Source organism: Aquarana catesbeiana, linkage group LG05 (assembly GCF_042186555.1).
Source record: "Aquarana catesbeiana isolate 2022-GZ linkage group LG05, ASM4218655v1, whole genome shotgun sequence".
NCBI classification, from domain to species: Eukaryota; Metazoa; Chordata; class Amphibia; order Anura; family Ranidae; genus Aquarana; species Aquarana catesbeiana.
The window spans coordinates 6,423,954-6,449,295 of NC_133328.1; the positions used below are offsets into that span (position 1 = coordinate 6,423,954).

Here is a 25,342-nt window from a genome sequence, read left to right on the forward strand (position 1 = left end):
TGCCTAATAAATTACTTTAAAAACCTGTGTACTGTGGTTTTTTATTGACACTTTTTTCCCTAGGTGAATGGGTAGGGGTACCATGTACCCCATACTTATTCACATAGGGTGGGGGGCCGGGATCTGGGGGCCCCCTTATTGAAGGGGGCTCCCGGATTCCGATAAGCGCCCCGCCCGCAGACCCCGACAACCAACGGCCAGGGTTGTTGGGAAGAGGCCCTTGTCCTCATCAACATGGGGACAAGGTGCTTTGGGGTGGGGGGCCGCAGGGTGCCCCCTTCCCCCAAAGCACCCACCCCCCCATGTTGAGGGCATGCGGCCTGGTACGGCTCAGGAGGGGGGGGGGGCGCTCGCTCGTCCCCACCCCCTTTCCTGACCGGCCGGGCTGCGTGCTCGGATAAGGGTCTGGTATGGATTTGGGGGGACCCCCACGCCGTTTTTTCGGCGTAGGGGGTTCCCCTTAAAATCCATACCAGACCGAAGGGCTTGGTATTCCCCAGAGGTGAATTCCCTCTCCCTGCCGCCGCAGTAGGAAAATGTGTTTATCCTATTGCAGCTAGCGCGAGATGTACAGTACCCTGCCGCCGAGAACCAGCGCGATCCGATCACGCTGGAAACATTCTCGCGGCCGCGTACTGTAGTGTGTACAAAAGTCTGATGGCTTTGTGTACACACGATCGGACTTTGCTCCATCGGACTTTTGTTGCCAGAAAGTTTGTCCGTTCGCACAGCCAACAAAAGTCCGATGGAAACTGAAAAAGATTGTCCGATGGAGCATACACACGGTCGGATGTTGCTCCAAAACAGCTAATTTGCATGTTTGTTGTCAAAAAGTCCGATCGTGTGTACGGCCCTTTACTTGATCGAACGGGAGTGAGTTAACTCTGGTGAAACACCTTTATTTTAATAATTCTTTCCCTGGAGAACATCACAGAACTGTTATATGTATCAACAAATTAAGTCCAGTCCTTGTCAGTAAGCTGTATGTTCAGGTTAGACCAACGGGTCCGGGCAACAGCGAACTTGGGTTGGAATCATCCATTAAAGTGGAATAATATTCAGAAATCAATTTAGACTTGTCCAGCTGTCTCAATAATCTCTCCAGTGTTAGTAAAGATAATGGGGAAGAAATTGAGCCAAATTGAGCCCTAAGTGGATTTGGAGATAAAAAAAATAATTAAGGAAGGGGGCAAGTTAAAGTCAGCTCTCAGCTGTGCAAGTGACTTAAGGCCCTGTTCAGTGTATTTATGATTGAGGTATTTGACCCCTCTAGAGGTCCAACGCTGTGGAGCAGGGATCTTAAGGAGTTAATTTAGCATCGGGCTATACCAAAGTGGATTGTTAGGTGAGGCAGTCCACATGTCCTTGGAAAAGCAGGTTACTATAGTAATGAAAAGAGATAAAGTAGTTTTGCATGGTCATTCCAGGGCAGTTAGGCACTCACTATCTATAAATAATATTGTGTAAGGATTCATAGGATGATAATATAGCAGCTTCAGTAATGGTACAGGCATTAGCCGGAGATAAATGCAACCAGTCATGCACCACTACTAACTGAGAGGCTAGGTAATACAGGTGAACGTTGGGAAAGGCAAGGCCCGCCAAATGAGAGGGCAATTTCAAAATCTCTAGAGCCCTCTTGGGGGCATGGCAGTTCAACAGGAAGCTTGTGCAAATAGGGTCAATCTGTTTTAAAAGGGTCCTCGGAAACTTTACATGGAGAATTAGCCATAATATACAAAAGTTTTGGCAGGAAGATCATCTTTAACAAGTTCACCCTGTCCATAAGAACTAATGGCAATTCCATCCAATGGCTGGTTCGCTGCTGTAGTTGAGTGATAACAGGACATAAGTTATTTACCATGTAAGAACTCAGGGGTAGTTGTACTACCACTCCTAAATAGCGAAAGAAGTGAACAACCTGAATTTGCTTGTATGTATTACCCGCTCAGCCCCTGGATCCAGTGGGAAAAGACTGGATTTAGTCCAGTTAACCCCAAAGCCAGATTATACGTCAAAACTCTCCATCTCTTGTAAACAGGGAACATAAGGAGTCAGAAGGATCAGCCAAGTACACCAGGGTGTCATCCGCATACAATGAAATTCGCTTCTCTATAGTGCCAATAATTAAGCTTTGTATAGAGGGCAAAAAAAGTATATGGGCAGCCAGAGGTTCAATAGCCAAAGCAAAAAACAATGGGGATAAAGGGCATCCCTGATGGGTTCCTCTGGAGATGGAGCGTTTAGGTGAAACAAAGTTGTTAACGTGGACCCTAGCCTCTGGGTTGGTATATAATAGCCGTATCTAAGCAATCATCTAAGGTCCAAATCCATAAAGCTTCAGCACTTTAAACAAATAGTAACATGCCACAGGATCTACCCTTGTGGCTAATAGGGATGGGTGAACGGTTCGGCTCGAGCATAAGTTTGGGCCGAACTTTGGTTGTTTGGATGTTCGGCGAACAACGTACATGCGGTGTTCACGGCAAATTCGAAAAGCCACGGAACCCCGTTAAAGTCTATGGGGCACTAACATTAAAAACCAAAAGTGCTCATTTGAAAGACTTATATGCAAGTTATTGCCATAAAAAGTGTTTGGGGACCTGGGTCCTGCCCCAGGGGACATGTATCAATGCAAAAAAAGTTTTGAAATTGTCCTTTAAATATCATGCCTGGGGGATGTCTATAGTATGCCTGTAAAGTGGCCCAGTTTTCCTGTGTTTAGAACAGTAACACAGCAAAATGACATTTCTAAAGGAAAAAAAGTCATTGAAAACTGATACCGGCTGTAATGAATTGTTGGGTCTCGGCAATATAGATAAAACTCATTGAAAAAATCAGCATGGGTTCCCCCCAAAGTTCATTACCAGGCCCTTTGGGTCTGGTATGAATATTAAGGGGAACCCCAAACCAAACATTTAAAAAAAAAATTGCGTGGGGGTCCCCCCAAAATCCATACCAGGCCCTTCAGGTCTGGTATGGATATTAAGGGGAACCCTGTGCCAAATAAAAAAAAATGGAGTAGGGGTCCCCCCCAAAATCCATACCAGACCCTTATCCGAGCACGCAACCCGGTAGGCCGCAGGTAAAGAGGAGGGGAGAAGAGAGAGTGCCCCCCCTCCTGAACTGTACCAGGCCACATGCCCTCAACATGGGGAGGATGCTTTTAAAATGAGCACTTTTGATTTTTCATGTTCGTGTCCCATAGACTTTAACGGTGTTCGTCCAAATTGTTCGCAAGTTCTGGTGCAAACCGAATCGGGGGGTGTTCAGCTCATTCTTAGTGGCTAACAGAGGCTGGAATCCGGAAAGAATTAGAGAAGCTTAACATAAATAAATCAGTGGGACCAGATGGCTTACACCCGAGAGTTCTTACAGAACTGAGTCAGGTTATAACCAGACTGCTATTCCTAATCTTCATGGACAGCATACTGACAGGATTTGTACCAGCTGATTGGCAAAAAGCCCACGTGGTACCAATATTCAAAAAAGGGCAGAGATCTATTCCTGGGAACTATAGGCCTGTGAGTCTAACGACGGTAGTTTGCAAACTATTTGAGGGGATGATAAGGGATCATATCCAAGAATCTGCTGATGAAAACAGTATCATTAGTAGCAATCAGCACGGGTTTACTAAAGGTCGCTCTTTCAAACCAACCTATTAACATTCTATTGAAGATTATGGTGAAACAGCGCTGATCCAGTTGGTGGGGTATCTATGTGTATCTAATGGTGAAAAAAAACCATATAAAACATCTATTCTATACCGAATTAATAATGCACACACATTTGATATATATACAAAACATTAAAGTGCACAGTGCTTATAAATCAACAACATATAAATTCAAACAAGATTGTTTTGTGAAAAAATAAAGTCTATAATAAAATATTCCAAAAAATATAATTTTTTTATGCATTTACAGAAGCATAATCAAAAAGAAGCTGAAGCTGAACAATAAAAAATAAAACGTATATATGAGAACAGTTCTTCAAACATCAATCAAAAACGGTGCTATGTAGTGAAGGCTTGTCTATTGATAAAAAAACTGTGACAGTTTCACCCAAACAAGAGCGTGATCCTCCAAACGGACTCACCAGATTCAAAATATAAACCAGCAGTTGCACCCTTTTGCAATCAGTACTCGAATCAGAGGTATTCATTTAGCAAGTACACCAGGTCATCTCCAATTAATCATACCGTAATATCCATATATATGCACAGGAAGGAAGAGAAATGCTCCAAAAGTGTGATACCACTTGTAAAACACTTTTATTTAAAACATTTAAAATTTACACTCACATTTTGCAAGTGTGATGCCCTCCTTCAAGGCCGCATTGAAGGTACGCAAAAGATGGGGGCTGAACTGGTGTCTAAACTTACTATACCACTCAGTGGGAAACCCATCTAATCTGGGTGTTTTATGAGATGGCAATGGCCAATTCTATTTCCTCAACAGTGAGGGGAGCATCCAATTTGCATCTGTAACTCAAGGAGGGAAGAGACATACCAGCCAAGTAGATAGATAAAAGGTTTCCTGTATACTGAGTAGTTGAAGTATAAAGTTGAGTATAGAAGGTTGTGAAAGCATCCAGGATTTCATGAGGGGTATCAGCCATGGTACCAACAGAAGTGCGAACACAGGGAATAGAGGTAGGCACATATTCTGGGCGTGCTAGATAAGCTAATAAGTGCCCAGCTTTATTGCCGTGCTTGAAGATTTTTTGAAAAGTAAATAGCATGCTTTTCTCAGTTAAACTAGCCAGAGCTCATAATTCCTGTGAGATTGTAACCAGGTGGCGTAGGTCTGAGGATTAGGGTTAGTACTATAAGCAGTCTCCGCCTGTACCATAGCTCTTCAGTACACATGTGATAATGGAAAAATTATCTGGCCGTTGAATCACAGGTCGCCCTTTGCTCTCACTGCTCGCAGTATGGCCACTTTATCTTGAAAATTAAGGATGCTAGCAATAAGAGGTCCCGGAGAAGCATCTGCTGGAGGGGGTCACTGATGTGCATGTTCAATGGCAAAGATAATGGAAAGAACGTCAGTGCCAAGGGTATCTTTCAGCCAGGTATGCAGGAATCGCTCAGGTGAAGTCCCTTCAGATTTTTCAGGAAAACCCTCAAAACACAGGTTATTACATCGGGACTTGTGTTCTAAGTCATCCACTTTGGCGCGGAGTGCTGCCAATTCACTGGAGGTTTCCCGCACAGATACAGAGAGAGGAACCAGGGAGTCCTCCACAGTGCTGATTCGCTCTTCTGCTATCCTGCCTGAGTAGTGAGACAGTTTCCATTTGTGCAGTCAGGGTAGCTTTGCAGTCTTGTATTGCTGACATGATTTGAGCAAGCGTAGGTTTAGATACAGGAGGATTAGACTCCCCATGGGCATCGGTGTAAGGAGCTGGATCTAAGCTAGTTACAGAGCCATGCTGGGAGACATGTGACTCAGATAATGAAGGCTGTAACAGGGGAGGAAAGTCCTACAGGGAGGCCAGCAAAGGAGGAGCCGAGGAGGAAAGGCCGTTGGAGCCATCTTGTCTAAGGTTTTGGTACAGCTTTTCAGCCTCTGTAGGGGGCTTATTCTGCCCTATTTTTATCATGTCCTTGGCGCTGAAGGTGACTGCAGTCTGGAAAAAACCCCAGTGCGTCTGGCAGTCAGATCCATGCAAAATGGACAGCAGGATGGCAGAGAAAGCGCAGAACTCTGGGACTAGTAATTCACTTATTCCACCATTAAGCCACTCCCTGTGTTCAGAGTGATAAAAGTGGTGAAGAGTGACACTTTATCACATACTATAAGTATATTTTGAAGCATGGTCACTTTTTGAGCTCTGGCACATTTTAAAGGGATTGTAAAGGCAGAAGGTGCATTCTATGCATTAAAATTAAAAACATTCTGTGTCCAGCAGCCCCCCTAACACTTACCTGAGGTCCATCCAGATCCAGCGATGTTGCACGAGAGACTCAGCTGTCTGGGACTCCCTCCCCATTGGCTTAGACAGCAGTGCGCCACCATTGGCTCCTGCTGCTGTCAATTAATGTCAGTGAGAGAAATGGGGCATAGCCGGGCCTCAGCTCCATGTCTGAATGGACACACGTAGCTGCATCTCGGCTCGGGTGTCCCCATAGCAAGCTGCTTGCTGTGGGGGCACTCAACAGGAGTGAGGGGCCAGGATCGCCAAAGAGGGACCCGAGAAGAGGAGGATCAGGCCTGCTCTGTGCAAATTCACTGCACAAAGGAGGTAAGTATAACATGTTTGTTATTTTTAACGAAAAAAAAAAAGACTTTAGTATCACCTTAAAGGACATTAATATAATATATATATATATATATATATATATATATATATATATATATATATATATATATATATATATATATATATATATATATATATTTCTAGATTACTGGACTTCTTTTTATGTTTATGGTTGGTTGGTAATATTTGTTTATTTATATATATATATATATATATATATATATATATATATATATATATATATATATATATATATATATATATATATGTTTTTTAAGTACTTTATGCAGAGTAGCGCAGCTTCACAACACAATATTTCTTTCAGGTAATATTAGCACAGGCATTAACACTAATTTGCACCACTGTGGTTTTTGTATATAATTTTTTATATATAAAAAATTCTTTATTTTATATGGAGAAGTATTAGATTATTTCCAGTTAATAATCCAACTCAGAGAAGTTCAGAGTTTATCTGGGTGACCTGAGCTTCCAGGCATGGCTGGAATAAAATCAGTTGGAAAATGTCCTGATAAATGCGTACTGGAACTCCTTTCAACCTCCCTCATACATCCCATTTTTCTCTGCCAAAAACTTGAAAAAGAGTATTTGGAACTTGACAAATTCCAAAGGGAAAGGCATGAAATGTGGTGAAGTGTGATTAGGGAGTCGGAAATGAAAATATCCTGTATATCCTTCAGATCAAGGGAAGCCACAAAATGTACTGTCTGTATTTTATACTTTTTGTATTAAAAAAAAAAATTGAGAGGCTTGTCAAGGATACAGTGCCTTGCAAAGGTATTAACCCCCTTGGCTTTTTACCTATTTTGTTACATTACAGCCTTTAGTTCAATGTTTTTTTAATCTGAATTATATGTGATGGATCAGAACACAATAGTCTAAGTTGGTGAAGTAAAATTAGAAAAATATATACATAAAACTTTTTTCCAGAAATAAAAAACTGATAATTGGCATGTGCGTATGTATTGTATTGTATTGTATTGTATTGTATGTATAGCCAATGGCACCCGCTGCTGTATCACAGCCAATCAGGAGGGAGAGTCCCGGACAGCTGAGGTTCTCATGGACATTGCTGGATAGAGATGAGCTCATGTAAGTATTTGGGGGGCTCTGGGGGACTGCTGCACACAGAAGGTTTTTTTTATCTTAATGCATAGAATGCCTTTAGAACCACTTTAAATTACCATTTTCCTCAACAAATTCTTCTCTCAAACACCTTGAAAACTACTTATATTAGCATGACTAGTCTGAAGTTCCTTGGCATACATTTAAACTTATTTTTGTATATTGGAACCACATTTGCACTACACCAATCAGTTGGTACCATTTCTGCCAAATCAGAAACAACGGCTTGGCAATCAATGAGCTCCGAGCTTCTTGAGGACTCACGGATGTAAGCCATCAGGTCCTGATGATTTATTTATTTTTAGCTTTTCAAGTCAGTTTTAGATCCTGTTTTCTGACACCCAAAAGGGTACTTCCCTTATGTTGGTATTATAATTACTATTCCTTCTAATAAATCTTTCTTAATTCCATTGATAAGTTGAGGAAGAAAATGTAAACTATTAGTCTTCTCCATATCATTTTTAACCAAAGTCCCTGATTCATCCCTCATGAGGTCTACTTGTTCTGTCCTTAGTTTTACCTTACTTATATAAAATTTTTAGGTTGTTCTTGCTTTCTGTAACGATGTGCATCCCATAATTTATTTTATCTGCTCTAATTGCACTCTTGCATTTCCCATTACAGTCCTTGTAACCATTATCCACTTCCCACCCGGCCTATAGACAAATGACAGCCGGACAGGACATTCACCATTCTTGGTGGACGTCATATGACTATAGCTAAATACATAAAGAACAATTATTTATTTGCTAAAATTTGTAACAGAAATAAAGAAAAACACGTTTGTTTGTTTTTTCATTTATTTAGCAAAAAATAAAAACCCCAGTGGTGATTAAATACCACTAAGAAAGCAAATGATAAAAATGCCATATGGTTACAGTGTAGCATGACCGTGCAATTGTCATTCAAAGTGTGAGAGCGCTGAAACCTGAAAATTGGCCTGGGCAGGAAGGGGGTGAAAGCGCCCGGTATTGAAGGGGTTCAATGTGAAACTGTCCCTTCCTCTTTGTATTTTTGAAAGACCAGGCTTTTTTTATCTATAATTCACTTTTGTAGACTAGAATTGAGCCATATAGACTTATTTCTAGTTCTCTTATGTTTTCTATTGTTTGACATACTCTTGAGACACTCCCACTTCACCTCTGTATTCTTTGTTATATACATTTAGTCCCAATTATTATTGCTTTGCAACTCAATTAAAATTGACTTTTCTGAAATTTGGAGTTTGAGTGGTACCCACATGTCCAGGAGCTGACTGGCAACTTTTGGCCCAGGGGGTAAGTACAACCAGGAGGCCCATGGTGTAGTGACTCAGCTCCCTCTCCCACATTCTCTCTTCTCTGCTTCCTCCTAACCCCTATCCCAGGCTGAAGCTCCGCTCAAGGTGAGTCGGCCTGGACAGCGCCTGCTGCACAAACTCCAGGCTCCCAAAATGGCTGGCAGGGAACAGCTAGTTGCTGCAGGCTCAATTGGGGCTGGCCAGGTGAGGAAAGCCTCCGGTGTGGCATGGAGCCAGCTTCTGCTTGGACACGGCACACACCATCCATGCCAGGGGGGGCAGCCTGCGCTCTGTCCTCATCCTCATTCCACATTTGGTAGAATATCAGCAGGGACTTTTTACTTCTCTTCACTAGGAAGCCTTTAAGTATGCCCATTACTGGGACAAGGTCATCCAATTCCCGGGGCTATGATGGTAAACTATGCTCCCCCCCCCGAAAGGGGGCGGAGTTAATATCTGTGAGTGGAGTACAATGTATGTAATGTCTGTGGCATGGACAAAATAGCACCAATATTTGTGGTACACTGCAGCAAACTGAAGAGTTTAAAATCCGTACACAAATATATGGAAAGCAGTGACGAAGAGAAAAAAATGTCCCTGTGTCTGTGGTGTCACTGAAAGGGAAAATGTCTCTGTGTCAGCGGTGTAGCTAAGAGGAACAATGATGCTGCATCAGTGTCTGTAGGAAAAATCTGCTGCTGCGTTGCTGGTGTCAGTCTGAGGAGGAGGGGGATGTCTGAAGCGCTCTGAGGAGGGGGGGTCTGGGGTCGTCTGAGAAGGAGAGGGAGCTCAGCTCTGGAAGAATCTGAGAAGGAGGGGGAGTCTGGGGGCTGAGGAAATGGTTGTTTTGGGGTGTCTGAGGAGGAAAGAGGGGTCTGAGGATTGGGGGAGGGGTCTGAGAATGAGGCAGAGCTCAGCTCTGGGGGGATCTGGGGAACTTAGCAGGAGGGGGGCTGAGGGCGAAGGGGGAACTGTGGACTAAGGGGGAGGTCTGGGTATGTTTGAGGAGAAGGGGGACATCTGGGGGGATATGAGGAGGAGAGGGAAGGTCTGAGAAGATCTGAGGAGGAGAGGGAAGGCCGGGAGAATGTGAAGAGGAGGGAGAAGGTTCGGTGGATGTGAGGAGGAAGACTAAGGTCTTAGGGGTCTGCAGAGAAGGTAGAAGATCTAGGGGGGTCTGAGGAGGAGAGAGGAGGTCTGGGGGTTCTGAAGAGGAGGGGAGAGGTCTGGGAGGTCTGCGGAGGAGAGCTCTGGGGCTGGTTGGTCCTCCTTCCTCCTTGTACTCACAGATCATCTGGAATTTAGAGGCAGCTTCTTCTTCCTCTCTCCAGTCACGAGACATGCTACATGACAAGAGGAGAGATGAAAAAAAGCAGTCCGCCCTCATTACTCAGCACCACCATGCTGAGACTGAGCTGAGTTCTCAGCATTGGCTTTGTATAACCACCTACAGGCTGGAGGGAAGAGAAATCCAAATGCTCTCTCCAGCTGTTTATGGGTGTCAGAGTGGCCTGGGGGGCGAAAGCCCCCTAGCCCAGTCCACCCCTGCACATGCCTCTCTTTCCAGTAACTCACATCACTCTTGCACACTGTGGTCACTATTGACTTTGTTTTCCTTACCTTGCAATTCTGAAATGAGCTCTGTATTGTTAAAAAAAAAATCACCAGATCTAGATCCACCCCTCGAACCCGGTTCAAATGCTTGGAAGGTAGCTATGCTTACCACTATACCACCAAAGCAAGGCTTTTAAACCAGGGTCAACTGCTTGGAAGGCAGCTTCCTAGGGTGGGTGGAGTGTACGTGTGATATCATTGTGGCTGGTAGAATGGGTGACACCGCGGCCAGCTTGAATTACTGCTCATTTTTCTGCGCCTCATTGTAAGTTTATTTATGTTTATTTAATAAACATGTTAAACTGATTTACGCTATGAGGCTTCTCCCTGTTCACATTTCATACATGCTCCCTTGGTGAGTGAGTCTCACCTAAAGTATGGTTCATGCTGCTGTGAGGTGGTTATATAGACACACTCATTGGGAAGCTTTTGCTGTGGAGATTGATTACAGGCTGTAATTGCTTAAAGACTCTGTTATGGAGATCCATTCTGTTTGCTTGCACTAAGGAGCACATTTTTCATCACTGGAGCATATTTTGGAGTTACATTGGACTGTGAAGCACTGAGCACTTTACTGTAGTGGCATATTAAAGCGGAGGTCCGCCCCAAAAAAATAAAAAGTTAAAAACCAGCAGCTACACATACTGCAGCTGCTGGCTTTTAACAATAGGACACTTACCTGTCCTGGAGTCCAGCGATGTCGGCACCGCAGCTGATGTTTCCATCAGATGTCGGGTGCTGCTGCCGCCATTGCGGGTAAGGGTATCCGGCAGTGTAGCCTTTCGGCTTCACGCCAGGATCCCTACTGCGTATGCGTGAGGCCGCTCCCCTTTCTGACAGGAAGAGGAGGAGGGAGGAGGAGGGAGCCTCAGCCATGATGTCAATACCCGCGGCTGAGACTCCCAGGAGTGGGAAAGGATACCTGTCAAAGACAGGTATCCTGTCCCCCCTCCCCCCGAAAGGTGCCAATTGTGGCACCGGAGGGGGGGAGGAATCAGATGAGCGGAAGTTTGACTTTTGGGTGGAACTCCGCTTTAATGAAAAAAAGTAAGGGCAATGGATTCCCTTCATTTGCATAGATTACCTCTCACTTCCTGTTTGGCTATGGGGCAGGAAGTGAAGGGAAATCTCTGCAATGGGTCAGGAATGGTAAAAAATAAACTGACAGGGATTATAACCATCCCTTACTCTATCCAAAATGAAAAAAAAAAAAAAAGATGTTGCCTATAGTTCTACTTTAAGCACAAATTTCTGATAATTTAATGGAGGACTAAGAAGATATAACCATGCCAATGGTGCAGCAGAAAACATATAGCGCAGTGAGGAAGGTTTGTGATCCAGGATGATAGGACAGTCAAAATTAGAAGAGGCATCCCCCCCCCACAGTTGCGGAATGCCAGCCGCCCGCATACCGGAAGCAGTGTAGCCGCTTTATGGGGGCTCTAGACTAATTTGCCTCCCAGCCCAGTCCGCCCCATTAGACTGGTGCAAGCCGGCAGGGACTCTTTCCGTGCTGCCCCCCTGCAAAGTGCTGCCCTAGGCCTGGGCCTTGTTGGCCTTGGCCAGGATACAGCGTTGTGTGTTCATACTTGTGGCCACTATTTCTAGCTGTTACATGTATAATACTTTCTATACTCTCTACTTAGGTTTGTTCCAGTTCCTGTTCTTATTCTGATATCCTCAGAAGTCTGCAAATGTATTATGCATGCCTGACCTTGTTAATAAAGCAACATATACAATTTTTTTGTAACCTTGGCCAGATCTGTGCCTTGCCACAATTCTGTCTCTGAGCTCTTCAGGCAGTTCCTTTGACCTCATGATTCTCATTTGCTCTGACATGCACTGTGAGCTGTAAGGTCTTATATAGACAAGTGTGTGGCTTTCCTAATCAAGTCCAATCAGTATAATCAAACACAGCTGGACTCAAATGAAGGTGTAGAACCATCTCAAGGATGATCAGAAGAAATGGACAGCACCTGAGTTATATATCTGAGTGTCACAGCAAAGGGTCTGAATACTTAGGACCATGTGATATTTCAGTTTTTTTTTTTAATAAATCTGCAAAAATGTCAATAATTCTGTGTTTTTCTGTCAATATGGGGTGTTGTGTGTACAATATGGGGTGCTGTGTGTACATTAATGAGGAAAAAAATGAACTTAAATGATTTTAGCAAATGGCTGCAATATAACAAAGAGTGAAAAATTTAAGGGGGTCTGAATACTTTCCGTCCCCACTGTAAATAATCAACCTCCCAGACTACAAGATTAACCACTTGACAACTGGGCACTTAAACCCCCCTCCTGCCCAGACCAATTTTCAGCTTTCAGCGCTCTCACACTTTGAATGACAATTACTCAGTCATGTAATACTGTACCCAAATACATTTTTTGTCCTTTTTTTTCATACAAATAGAGCTTTCTTTTGGTGGTATTTGATCACCTCTGGGTTTTTTATTTTTTGCGCTATAAATGAAAAAAGACTGAAAATTTTGGGAAAAAAAACGCATTTTTCTTAGTTTCTGTGATAAAATTTTGCAAATTATTAATTTTTCTTCATAAATTTTGGCCACAATTTATACTTTATACAAATTTATACAATTTATACTACATATCTTTGGTAAAAATAACCCAAATTAGTGGATATTATTTGGTCTTTGTGAAAGTTAGAGAGTCTACAAACTATGGCGCAAATCATAAAAAGTTGATCACACCTGATGTACTGGTGGCTTATCTCATTTCTTGCGACCCTAACAAGCCAGGAAAGTACAAATACCCCCAAATGACCCCTTTTTTGAAAGTAGACATTCCAAGGTATTTAGTAAGATGCATGGTGAGCTTTTTGATGTTGTCATTTTTTCCCACAATTCTTTGCAAAATGAAGATTTTTTAATTTTTTTTTCCCCATAAAATTGTCATTGTAATAGGTTATTTCTCTCACATGGCATGTATATACTACAAATAACACCCCAAAATACATTCTGCTACTCCTTCTGAGTATAGTGATACCACATGTGTGGGACTTTTTCACAGCCTGGCCACATAGAGAGGCCCAACATGCAGGGAGCACCATCAGGTGTTCTAGGAGCATAAATTACACATCTTGTTGACTATCTATTACACTTTTGAAGGCCCTAGAGCACCAGGACAATGACACGTGACACGGACATGGCACTGATGACAGATGGTAATGATATGTGGCACTGATGACACTGATGTGGCACTGATGACAGATGGCACTGATGACATTGATGTGGCACTGATGACAGATGGCACTAATACGTGGCACTGATGACAGATGGCACTAATACGTGTCACTGATGACAGATGGCACTAATACGTGGCACTGATGACAAGTGACACTGATGACAGATGGCACTAATATGTGGCACTGATGACAGATGGCACTAATACGTGGCACTGATGACAGATGGCACTAATACATGGCACTGATGACACGCGACACTGATGACAGATGGCACTGATACGTGGCACTGATGACAGATGGCATGTGACACTGACAGGTGGCACTGATGACAGATGGCACTAATATGTGGCACTGATGACAGATGGCACTAATATGTGGCACTGATGACAGATGGCACTAATATGTGGCACTGATGACAGATGGCATGTGACACTGACAGGTGGCACTGATGACAGATGGCACTAATATGTGGCACTGATGACAGATGGCACTAATATGTGGCACTGATGACAGATGGCACTAATATGTGGCACTGATGACAGATGGCACTAATATGTGGCACTGATGACAGATGGCACTTATACGTGGCACTGGGGACAGATGGCAGTGGGGACAGATGGCAGGGACATGACAGTGGGGACAGATGGCAGGGACATGACAGTGGGGACAGATGGCAGGGACAGATGGCAGTGGGGACACTTTTTTTGTTTTTTTTTTTTTTTTTACACTTACCGCTGCAGCGGTTCGCTCTCCCTCCTCACACGCTGTCTCTGTGTGAGGAGGGAGAGTCGGCGATGAGAGATGATCTCATATGTTTACATATAAGATCAACTCTCATTGGCACCGCCGATTGCGCTGAAAACAGCCGCTATGATTGCCCGTTTTCAGCGATCTGTGACTGGCTGCGTCCAAGGGACATGGCCAGCACAGAACTTCACCGATGCGTGCCCGCGGGAGCACGCATTGCGGAAGTAAACAGGAGGACGTCCAGGGACGGCCTCCCGGCAATTAGCGTCCGCGCTGCAGCTGTCTTTCGGCTATAGCGCGGGTGCGAAGAGGTTAAGGTGACCAGATTTTTAAAATGAAATCTGGAGACATTATTAATTTTTTTTTTGGCAAATAGTAAACTATTTTATAAGCATATTTTCCTCAATTGACATATGCAGTGTATGTGGTATGTGTGTGTCTATATATATATATATATATATATATATATATATATATATATATATATATATATAGACACACACACACATTATTTCTCACATTTTGTCCATGAGATGAAAAAAAGTTATTTCTTAGAATTTTGTGGGATATGACTATCAAATATTAAGAAGATAAGATAGAGAAAAATTATTTTTAATGCATATCTTGTATTTTATTCTTTCCAAAGAAGCGCAGAGGTGCGCTATGTACAGAGTGTTTTTGGGGGGTGGCAAACAATCTACCTGCTGACACCCCCACTGGGTCACGGATGGGACAGAGGCCCCCCCAATCAGTCAGTCAGTCAGGGCCCGCACTTACCCCATCTCGCGGGCAGGGGGGCTTCTCTCCAGGCTGCAGGCATCTCCTCCCTCGGCCCCCCAGCATCTTCTCTCTCCTCCTTCTGGTGGCCAATCTGACCTCATCTCCATAATTGGGTGACGGGTCTCATGAACCACTTCCTGATTGGCCGGGAGGAGGATCAGTGTGAGAATAGCGAATGTTCATGTTCATTCGCTATTCTCGAAACAACTGGGTGGGCTCGGAGCGCAGTGCTCTGCACCCCGAGCCCACTTTTTTAAGCCAATTACAGCATCAGGCTCTAATTACTTGCTTTAAAAAAAAAAAAAACCCCATTGAAATCCATGCGTCCGGCGCCCTGTATGTAGATGGGCAGTCGGGGATGATCGGTGCAACAGTGAGGGGAGCTACAAGCACCGATCTCCCTGTGTGGCTTTCAATGAAGCAGCTGACAGCCGTGGGAGGGTGAGGAGGAGAAGCAGCTGTCAGCTGCTTCATTAAAAGCCACACGGGGAGATCGGTGCTTGTAACTTCCCCCACCACCTCACTGATCATCTGTGAGGCGGCCTGGGCCCCCCCCCTCTGAGCTCAGGACGCTTGGCCCGCTACAACAGGGCCGGCTGTACTAGCTTATCAGCGGCCCTAAAGACTTAAAGTGGTTGTAAACTCTTGCAGACCACTTTTACCTACAGGTAAGCCTATAATAAGGCTTACCTGTAGGTGCTGAAAATATCTTCAAACCTGTACAGTTTAGAACAGGGATACGGCTCTGTACTGGCCGGAGTTGCGTGACGTCACTCCTGTGCGCAGGAGCCTACGGCACGGGAACTATAGAAAACGGCACGATCGTGCCCTTTCTTCAGTGCGCATGCACCGATGACATTGGCGCAAGCGTATATGGTAAATATCTTCTAAACCAGGGATATGCAATTAGCGGACCTCCAGCTGTTGCAGAATTACAAGTCCCACGAGGCATAGCAAGACTCTGACAGCCACAAGCATGACACCCAGAGGCAGAGGCATGATGGGACTTGTAGATTTGCAACAGCAGAAGGGCCGCGAATTGCATATCCCTGGTTTAGAAGATATTTACCATATACGCTTGCGCCGAAATTCATACACACGACTCCCAGATGATGAAGCAGGGCCCCCTAGTGGATGCTGATCAATATATAGCTTTGTAAATTGTCCATGAGGCTTTTGTGCCTCTAGCACAGAAACTTTTGATTCTATTAAAGGTACTCTTCATTTTTCCACCATAATGATCAGCAGGTTTGCCCTCCCAATTTGAACCCTGTATTTATTTTATATTTCTTTTTCTTTGCATTAAGATTATACAAACTTTACATCCCTCTGTGGCCAAAAATGATGGGAACTCTTGACGTGAGAGAGACGTAGTTGAATATATTTCTTATCACTGATGCCAATCATTGGCTTGGTTCTTTAAACACAATTTTGCTTTCCATGTGCGGCAGCCTGGTAAGACTACCAATATCATTGTATCATTATCATTATTTTTTTTTCTTTTTATTTATGATTATTTGCAAAGAATTTGAGCTGTATGAATTAATTTATCTATACATATATATTATTTGCAAATTGCATCAACCACAATAGTACATCTTATTTCTGTTTTCTTTACTATCTACAGTGTACCTCACTTTATTTTATTGCCAAAACTCCTGAGGAAGCTCCGAACTGAGCGAAACATGTAGAGTGGCTTTTCAGTCAAGTGGTACTCTTTCGATTATCTGCCCACTAACTGATATGGCGTCTTGTGATATCTAAACACTGCTTTTAAGTGAAAACTGTTTTGCTATATATCTGTTTAAATTGTAATAAATCAAAATCATTTATATGGATAAAGTTATACATGTTTTCCTACTATACTTACCTTAATGTACAAGCACCTTAAAAGTCCCGGAGGGTTTTCAACCCCCTTTCCCCCCCTCCTTTTTTCTTTTCTTAGGCTGCATTGTTGGGCAATTTAATGGCTGTAGATGGGCACTGAGCAGGCTGCACTGTTGGGCAATTTAAGGGCTGTAGATGGGCACTGAGCAGGGTGCATTGATGGACAATTTAATAGCTGCAGATGGGCACTGAGTAGGCTGCATTGTTGGGCAATTTAATGGCTGCAGATGGGCACTGAACAGGCTGCATTGTTGGGCAATTTAATGGCTGCAGATGGGCACTGAGCAGGGTGCATTGATGAGCTGTGACCCTAACTTTGCTTCAAAGTTCTTTATTTAAAATGTAAGTTTTTTTCCTTAAACTTCCCCTTTAAAATTGGGGTGCATGTTATATGCCTGTGCGTGTTATACGCCGATAAATACAGGTATTTACTTTTCTCTCTGACTAAGATATTGACTGGTTCCTGTTAGAATATTAATATTTATGAATGGATTAGATTTTACAGAATAATTGAGTTTAAATGAATATGTGAATTTATATCTATTCTATGTATGGAAAAAGTGAAATTATATAAGATCTTTATACTCGTGGAAGTATATGCTGTTATAAGCTCATAAGCAGTTCTATGTAGAGCTCACATATGGCAATAATTAAAAGTGAGCTGAGCTCTCACTTCCCCCATGACAGATGAGAAGGAAGGATTCACATACTTTAAGATGTAAAGGTTCATGTTTTAGTTAAGATCATAATTTCTTTATAATACTATATTTCTAGATTAGGATATTAATAAGAACATTGCATTTTAAATGAATATAATATATATATTGATTTATGTAGTATTAGATTTAGAAGTTAAAGGAAACATATTGTATAAGTTACCGTATTTATCGGCGTATAACACGCACTTTTTTCCCCTTAAAATCAGGGGAAAATCGTGGGTGCGTGTTATACAGCGATCCCCGCTAATCGTGATCTATCGGCGGCAATCGCCGCCGACATTCACATAGCGTGTAGTTTTAAATATGGCGCCGCGGAGTTCGGAGGGACTCGGCGGAGCTGAACGAGCGCCGCCGAAATCACAGTGACTGGGCGGAGCCGAGATACACATAGTCAAGTGTTCTCGGCTCTTTCCAGCGCCGCTCACAGTCACGCCCAGTCCCGCCATTGGACCTGTGTTATGTCCATCATAGGGACTGGGCAGGACTGTGAGCGGCGCCAGAAAGATCTGAGTACACTCGACTATGTGTATCTCGGCGGCATTCGTTCAGCTCCGCCGAGTCCTTCCGAACTCCGCGGCGCCATATTTAAAACTACCGTACATGCTATGTGTATGTCGGCAGCGATCTGTCCAAGCATGGACACTGGGGGCAAGGCTGCACTGACCACTGGGGGCAAGGCTGCACTGACCACTGGGGCAAGGCTGCACTGACCACTGGGGCAAGGCTGCACTGACCACTGGGGCAAGGCTGCACTGACCACTGGGGCAAGGCTGCACTGACCACTGGGGTAAGGTTGCACTGACCACTGGGGCAAAGCTGCACTGACCACTGGGGCAAAGCTGCACTGACCACTGGGCAAAGCTGCACTGACAAGGCTGCACTGGGGCAAAGCTGCACTGACAAGACTGCACTGGGGCAAAGCTGCACTGACAAGGCTGCAATGGACACTGGGGCAAGGCTGCACTGACACTGAAAAGGCTGCAGATGGACACGATAAGGCTGCATTGATAGGCATTTTAATGTAAGTTTTTTTCCTTAAACTTCCCTCCTAAAAGTTTTTTTCCTTAAAATTCTCTCCTAAACTTGGGGTGCGTGGAATACACCGATAAATACGGTAAATGGTTATACATATAGCTCTCCTCTTGGCCCACAAAATGTCAAAATTTAGTGACTGAATAACCCCCACCCTTGTGAGTGACGTTTCATTAAAAGCCGTGGTTTTCTGTGGAACTATAAGACAAAACCTTTTTAGGAAGGAGGGGTCAGATTTTACGAGAAGATGGGGGCTGGTTTTAGGAGTAGAAAGCTAGTAACAGAGAGTTTCGAGGCACACTCACACCTTGAGGACAGCTGCAGACACTCTCCATGAGACACTGAATACAGCTTCACATCTACATACACACACACACACATCTGATTCAATCTTCATCCTAAGAATATAATACATTATTAATGACATTCTGTACTTTGACATTGTTTTTTTATATTGTATTTATATTAATAAATATTTTGCTATTTTTATTATTAAATACATTTTTGAGTTTTTACACGAGAACTGAAGAGACTTTCTTGGAACTTTCCTCATCAATATGAATTATTGAAATATCGTTATTACCATAAAAACGAGAATATTACAGCTCCCCTTGTAAGATTTACCAGTGCAACTAAGGGGCCTGTCAAAGTGCATTTACCTAAACAGAAGCACACAGGGACCCTCACCTGGGTTCCCATGTCATTACCCCTTCTGCTCCCTCCCCTGTGTAGGACAGGAAAACACTGAGGGGTCGATTGCCTGGTTAGAAATGTATGTCCTTTGTAGGAAAGAGAGAGGTAATACATTTCTAACCAAGCAATTGTAAGCCAGTGTGTAGGTGTGCTGATATGGAGCACAGTAGAAAAAAACTTAATTTTCTAATATTTAGCAGTTATCAGACTAAATATAGTATCAGATTTTAACAAGCTTTTAACAATACCTGATATGATTTAGTCAGATGTGATTGGGCTTTATGAAGTCAAAAACAGATTTTGAGGCCCGGTTCACACTGGTGCAACATGCGCTCCGACTTTGAGAGCACATGTTGCATGTCATTTCCAAATCAATGTTTCCCTGTGAGAGTCAGATTATTTGATCCTGTTTGTGTCTGACTGACTTTTCAAAAGGTTCCTGCACTACTTTGGTCTGACTTGGGTGTGAATTAAGCCCATAGAATTTAATGGAAGTCGCATCCAAGTTGGATCACCATCCTAAATGATCCGACATGGGGCATGCGACTTGTGCTCCTAGGTCAAATTTCCCCAAAGACCCCCTGCTCCTGTAGCCCCTCCTGTTGTGTGTTGTGGTGTGTGCACCACAAAATGAAAAAAAAAATGGCATGGGCCCCCCAGAATCCATACCAAACCCTTTACCCGAGCAAGCAGCCCGGCAGGTCAGGAAAGGTGGGATGATTGAGGGACCCTGGACCATACCAGGCCACATGGCCTCAACATGAGGGGAGGGTACTTTGGCCCCCTGTCCCAAAGCACCTTGTCCCTGTGTTAATGGGTCTGTGGGCAGGGGTCTTATTGGAATCTTGAAGCCCCCTTTAAGAAAGGGGGCCCCCAAATTCAACCCCCCATCCGCCCCCATCCCAAAGGTGTTCTTTTGGGTTGAGGTCAGGACTCTGTGCAGGCCAGTCAAGTTCCCCCACCCTAAACTCGCTCATCCATGTCTTTATGGACCTTGCTTTGTGCACTGGTGCGCAGTCATGTTGGAACAGGAAGGGGCCATCCCCAAACTGTTGGGAGCATGAAATTGTCCAAAATGTCTTGGTATGCTGACGCCTTAAGAGTTCACTTCACTGGAACTAAGGGGCCAAGACCTACCCCTGAAAAACAACCCCACACCATAATCCCCCTCCACCAAGTGAATTGAGTATGGCCCAATACTTTTGGAACTATAGTGTGGATGAGCGAGTTTAGGGTGGAGGAACTTGACTGGCCTGGACAGAGTCCTGACCTCAACCTGATAGAACACCTTTGGGATGAATTAGAGCGGAGTCTGCGAGCCAGACTTTCTAGTCCAACATCAGTGCCTGACCTCACAAATGTGCTTCTGGAAGAATGGTCAGACATTCCCATAGACACACTCCTAAAACCCTGTGGACGGCCTTCCCAGAAGAGTTGAAGCTGTTATAGCGGCAAAGGGTGGGCCAACTCAATATTGAACTCTACGGACTAATGCCCCGTACACACGGTCGGACTTTGTTCGGATATTCCGACAACAAAATCCATGGATTTTTTCCGACGGATGTTGGCTCAAACTTGTCTTGCATACACACGGTCACACAAAGTTGTCTGAAAATCCGTTCGATCTGAACGCGGTGACGTAAAACACGTACGTCGGGACTATAAACGGGGCAGTGGCCAATAGCTTTCATCTCTTTATTTATTCTGAGCATGCGTGGCACTTTGTCCGTCGGATTTGTGTACACACGATCGGAATTTCCAACAACGGATTTTGTTGTCGGAAAATTTTATATCCTGCTCTCAAACTTTGTGTGTCGGAAAATCCGATGGAAAAAGTCAGATGGAGCCCACACACGGTCGGAATTTCCGACAACACGCTCCGATCGGACATTTTCCATCGGAAAATCCGACCGTGTGTACGGGGCATAAGACTGGGATACCATTAAAGTTCATGTGTGTGTAAAGGCAGGCGTCCCAATACTTTAGGCAATATAGTGTATCTATACTGAGACAAAAAAACATTTAAAAAAAAACAAAAAACAGGTATAGATTAATAAGAAAATGGCCTACTTGATGGACCAGTTTGTCCTTTTTCTGCCATCTTTTTTCTATGTAATTTGTATAATAAAGTTATTCTTGTAAAAGTTCACACTATTAGGAAATTGTTACATACATTTTCAAATTCAGATGCTGGTGAATGTTCTTAGAATGTGGAAATTAACTCCGTGAACCAGTGAATCATGATGTTTGTTACATACTAGGTGAATGTTTCATTGATGTTGGCTTTATTGTAAATGTGTTAACCCATCATAAAAACACCCCACAGTTATTCTATTTATTTATGCTCTTGATGTAAAAAAGTGTTCCTGAAAATGTTTTATCTTTTATACTCACAGCAATTCCTCTATCCGGCTTGTGGCAAGAGCTGCCATCAGATCCCTGAAATGAGGACCCCCCAGATTGTTCTTAGACAGGTCCAGTCTCCTCAGTGTCCGGTTATTTCTTATTCCTGATGCCAGCTGGGGGCAGGAACGGTCTATCAGGTTATTACCATACAAACTGTAGAAGAAGAATAGAATGAGAACAGAATATAATTTCAATAAAATATTGTCCACAACATTGTATTTAAAGAATGCCAGACAGGTATCCAATATTTTTAGTTATATTTTATTTTAGTTATTCAAGACCAGAGTCTCTCACATTTTTTTACCTTGGAAGAACCCTTGGCAAAAAAGTTTGAGATCTGGGCGAACCCCTAAAATAAAGTTCAGATCTACAGCTAAGCTAATTAAACCTAGCTGTGATCAGGGAGCTGTTGTAATCACTTAAAGACCGAGCCTCTTTCTGAGATTTGTTGTTTATAAGTTAAAAACAGTTTTTTTTGCTAGAAAATTACTTAGAACCCCAAACATTAATCATTTTTTTTCTAACACCCTAGAGAATAAAATGGCGGTCGTTGCAATACTTTCTGTCACACCGTATTTGCGCAGCGGTCTTACAAGCGCACTTTTTTGGGAAAAATACACTTTTTTGAATTAAAAAAATAAGACAACAGTAAAAGTTAGCCCAATTTTTTTATATTGTGAAAGAAAATGTTACACCGAGTAAATTGACACCCAACATGTCACGCTCCAAAATTGCGCCCGCTTGTGGAATGGCGACAAACTTTTACCCTTAAAAATCTCCATAGGCGACGTTTAAAAAATTCTACAGGTTACCAGTTTTGAGTTACAGAGGAGGTCTAGGGCTAGAATTATTGCTTTCGCTCTACCGATCGCAGCGAGTCAAAAAGACCTCACATCTCATATTTAGACTAAAATTTTAAAAAAATTGTCATTTAAAAAAATGCCGACGGCTCCGGTAAGCGGTGGAGGGCACCGGATCGCCGAAAAAAGTGATCTTGCGGCAAATCCACCACAGAGATCACTTTTATCTTGTAGCGGACCGCCCGCTGAAGATGAGGATACCAGGGTTGTGGTAGCTAGCTGCTGCCATAACAACGATATCCTCCTTCAAAGTACCGACATATAACGACGGTGGGCGGTCCATAAGTGGTTAACAATTATTTTTAGATACACTTTACATTAAATAATTTTTTACATTAAATAATAGACTCAGTATTAAAATGTACCTATTTTTGTTGTCTTTTTCTGCACAGATGCTAAATTCTGTGTTCAACTTGAGATAAACAGTGTACAGGGGGTAATTAGAGCTGAGCACGGGGGGTCAACAGGGCAGTAAACAGGAGTCAGCAGGGCAGTGTACAGGAGGGCACAATGCATGGGGGCAGCAAGGCTTAATACGTGAGGGGGCAACTGGGCACATTACATAGGGGCAGCAGAAGGGCACATTACATGGGGCATAGCAGGGAACATTACATGGGGGGGGCAGAGCAGGAAAAATTAATATGCGAGCACAGTAACATTACATGGGGAGGCACATTAGGGATTACATGGGATCACAGCAGGACAAATTATATGGGGGCACAGCAGGGCACATTACATAGGGGGCACAGCAGAGCAAATTATAACAGGGGCACAGCAGGGCACATTACATGGAGATACAGCAGGGCACATTACATAGTGGAAGCAGGGAACATTGCACGGGGGCACAGCAGAGCACATTACATGGGGGGCACAGCAGGGTGCATCAATATGGGGGCAAAGCAGGGCACATTATATTGGGGGCAGCGGACACATTACATAGGGGGCACAGCAGAGCAAATTACAAGCGGGGCACAGCAGGGCACATTACATAGTGGGAGCAGGGAACATTCCATGGGGGACACGTGTAAAACATCACTTCCAGGTCCCCATGTCAGTGTCCGCAGCAAGCATGGCTGGGAAAGAATGTAATGCAATGAGATCTGCATTGCCTTACATTCAGTGGAGCTAGAGGAGCTCAGGGGAGACATCCAAGATCTTTTAGAACCTGGATGTCTCATTAACCAGTTCTCGACCGCCCTATAGCAGTTTTACTGCTACAGGGTTGCCGCTGTGTGCAGGATCACATATATATAGTATACCTGATCTTGCACTTCTGGATATCGGGCACAAGTGCGTGCTGCTGGAGGCTCGCTCCTGCTGTAATTCTACATGGCAGGTCCCATGTACCCGATGTCCGCCGGCACCCGCTGATCGTTCAGGACACAGGCAGAATGCCGATGGCTATGTAAACAAGGCAGATTGCCGTTCTGTCGGTAAGGAAGGCAGGGACATAGATGTATACCTTCCTCTAGTATAAGCACCTCCCCCACAAGTGTAAAACACCAGCTAGGCACACAGTTTACCCTTTGATCACCCCTGATGTTAACCCCTTCCCAGCCAGTGTCATTAGTACAGTGACAGTGCATATTTTTAGCACTAATCGCTGCATTAGTGTCACTGGTCCACAAAAAAAGTGTGAAAAGTGTCAGTTAGTGTCCGACTGTCCACAGCAATATTGCAGTACGCTATAAGTCGCTGATCGCCGCCATTACTAGTAAAAAATAATACATAAAAATTCCATAAATATATCCCATAGTTTGTAGAAGCAAAAACCAATCAATATACCCTTATTGAGCTTTTTTTTTTTAAATAACAAAAATATGTAGCAGAATACATATTGGCCTACATTTATGAAAAAATTAGATTTTGTAAAAATGTTTTATTGAATATGTTTTACAGCAGAAAGTAAAAAAATAGGGTTTTTTTTTTTTCAAAATTGTTCATAGTTTTTTGTTTATAGCGCAAAAAATAAAGCAGAGGTGATCAAATACCACCAAAAGAAAGCTCTAATTGTGAGAAAAAAACTGACAAAAATGTACAGCGTCGCACAACTGCCCAATTGTCAGTTGGAGTAGCGCAGTGCTGTATAGAAAAAAATGGCCTGGTCATGAAGGGGGGTTAAATCTTCCAGACTTGAAGTGGTTAAAGAAAACCTATCACCCAAAAACCATCACATTTGGGACTTATTGTTCCCGATATGATAAAAATAAGAAATAAAAACTTAAAGAAATTTTTTTTTTATATAGTAAAAATCTAAAGTTACACCCAAGCACATAAAATCCCCTCAAAAACATTTTGTGAGGCTCCCCCACCCCCATGTATACGCACGTACGAATGTAAATGCATTAGTTGGGGCACCTACACATGAAAACGTCGATTGTGATACATATCACCACCCACACCAAAGTGAGAACAAATATTTCTAGCACCCAACCTCCTCCGTAACCCTGAACTGATGACCTATAGGGGCTTTTAAAGTGTCCGCTGTGGAAAATATAGGTTACTGAAGTTTGTCACCATTTCACAGGCGCACGCAAATTTGAGGTTTGGCATGTTGGGTATCTATTTACTCGGTGCAACCTCGTCTTTTATATTTTACATAAAAAATTGGGTAGTTTTGTAGACTAAAATCAACTTTAGTGTATTTTTGACTGAAATGTTATGTTCCCTAGACCTTTGCAGTAATATCGTGTGACATAAAAAATGAAGG

The 25,342-nt window shown here is 43.3% G+C and overlaps 1 protein-coding gene across 1 annotated transcript in view; it reads right to left on the reverse strand.

The window, feature by feature from the left end:
* The window catches only part of LOC141144049 (NACHT, LRR and PYD domains-containing protein 3-like), a 184,645-nt gene that overhangs the window by 139,206 nt on the left and 20,097 nt on the right, over positions 1–25,342 (reverse strand). The window contains exon 4 of the mRNA XM_073629399.1: positions 21,761–21,925. Coding sequence (XP_073485500.1) covers positions 21,761–21,925 — 165 coding nt within the window. The remainder of the gene's footprint in view (positions 1–21,760; positions 21,926–25,342) is intronic.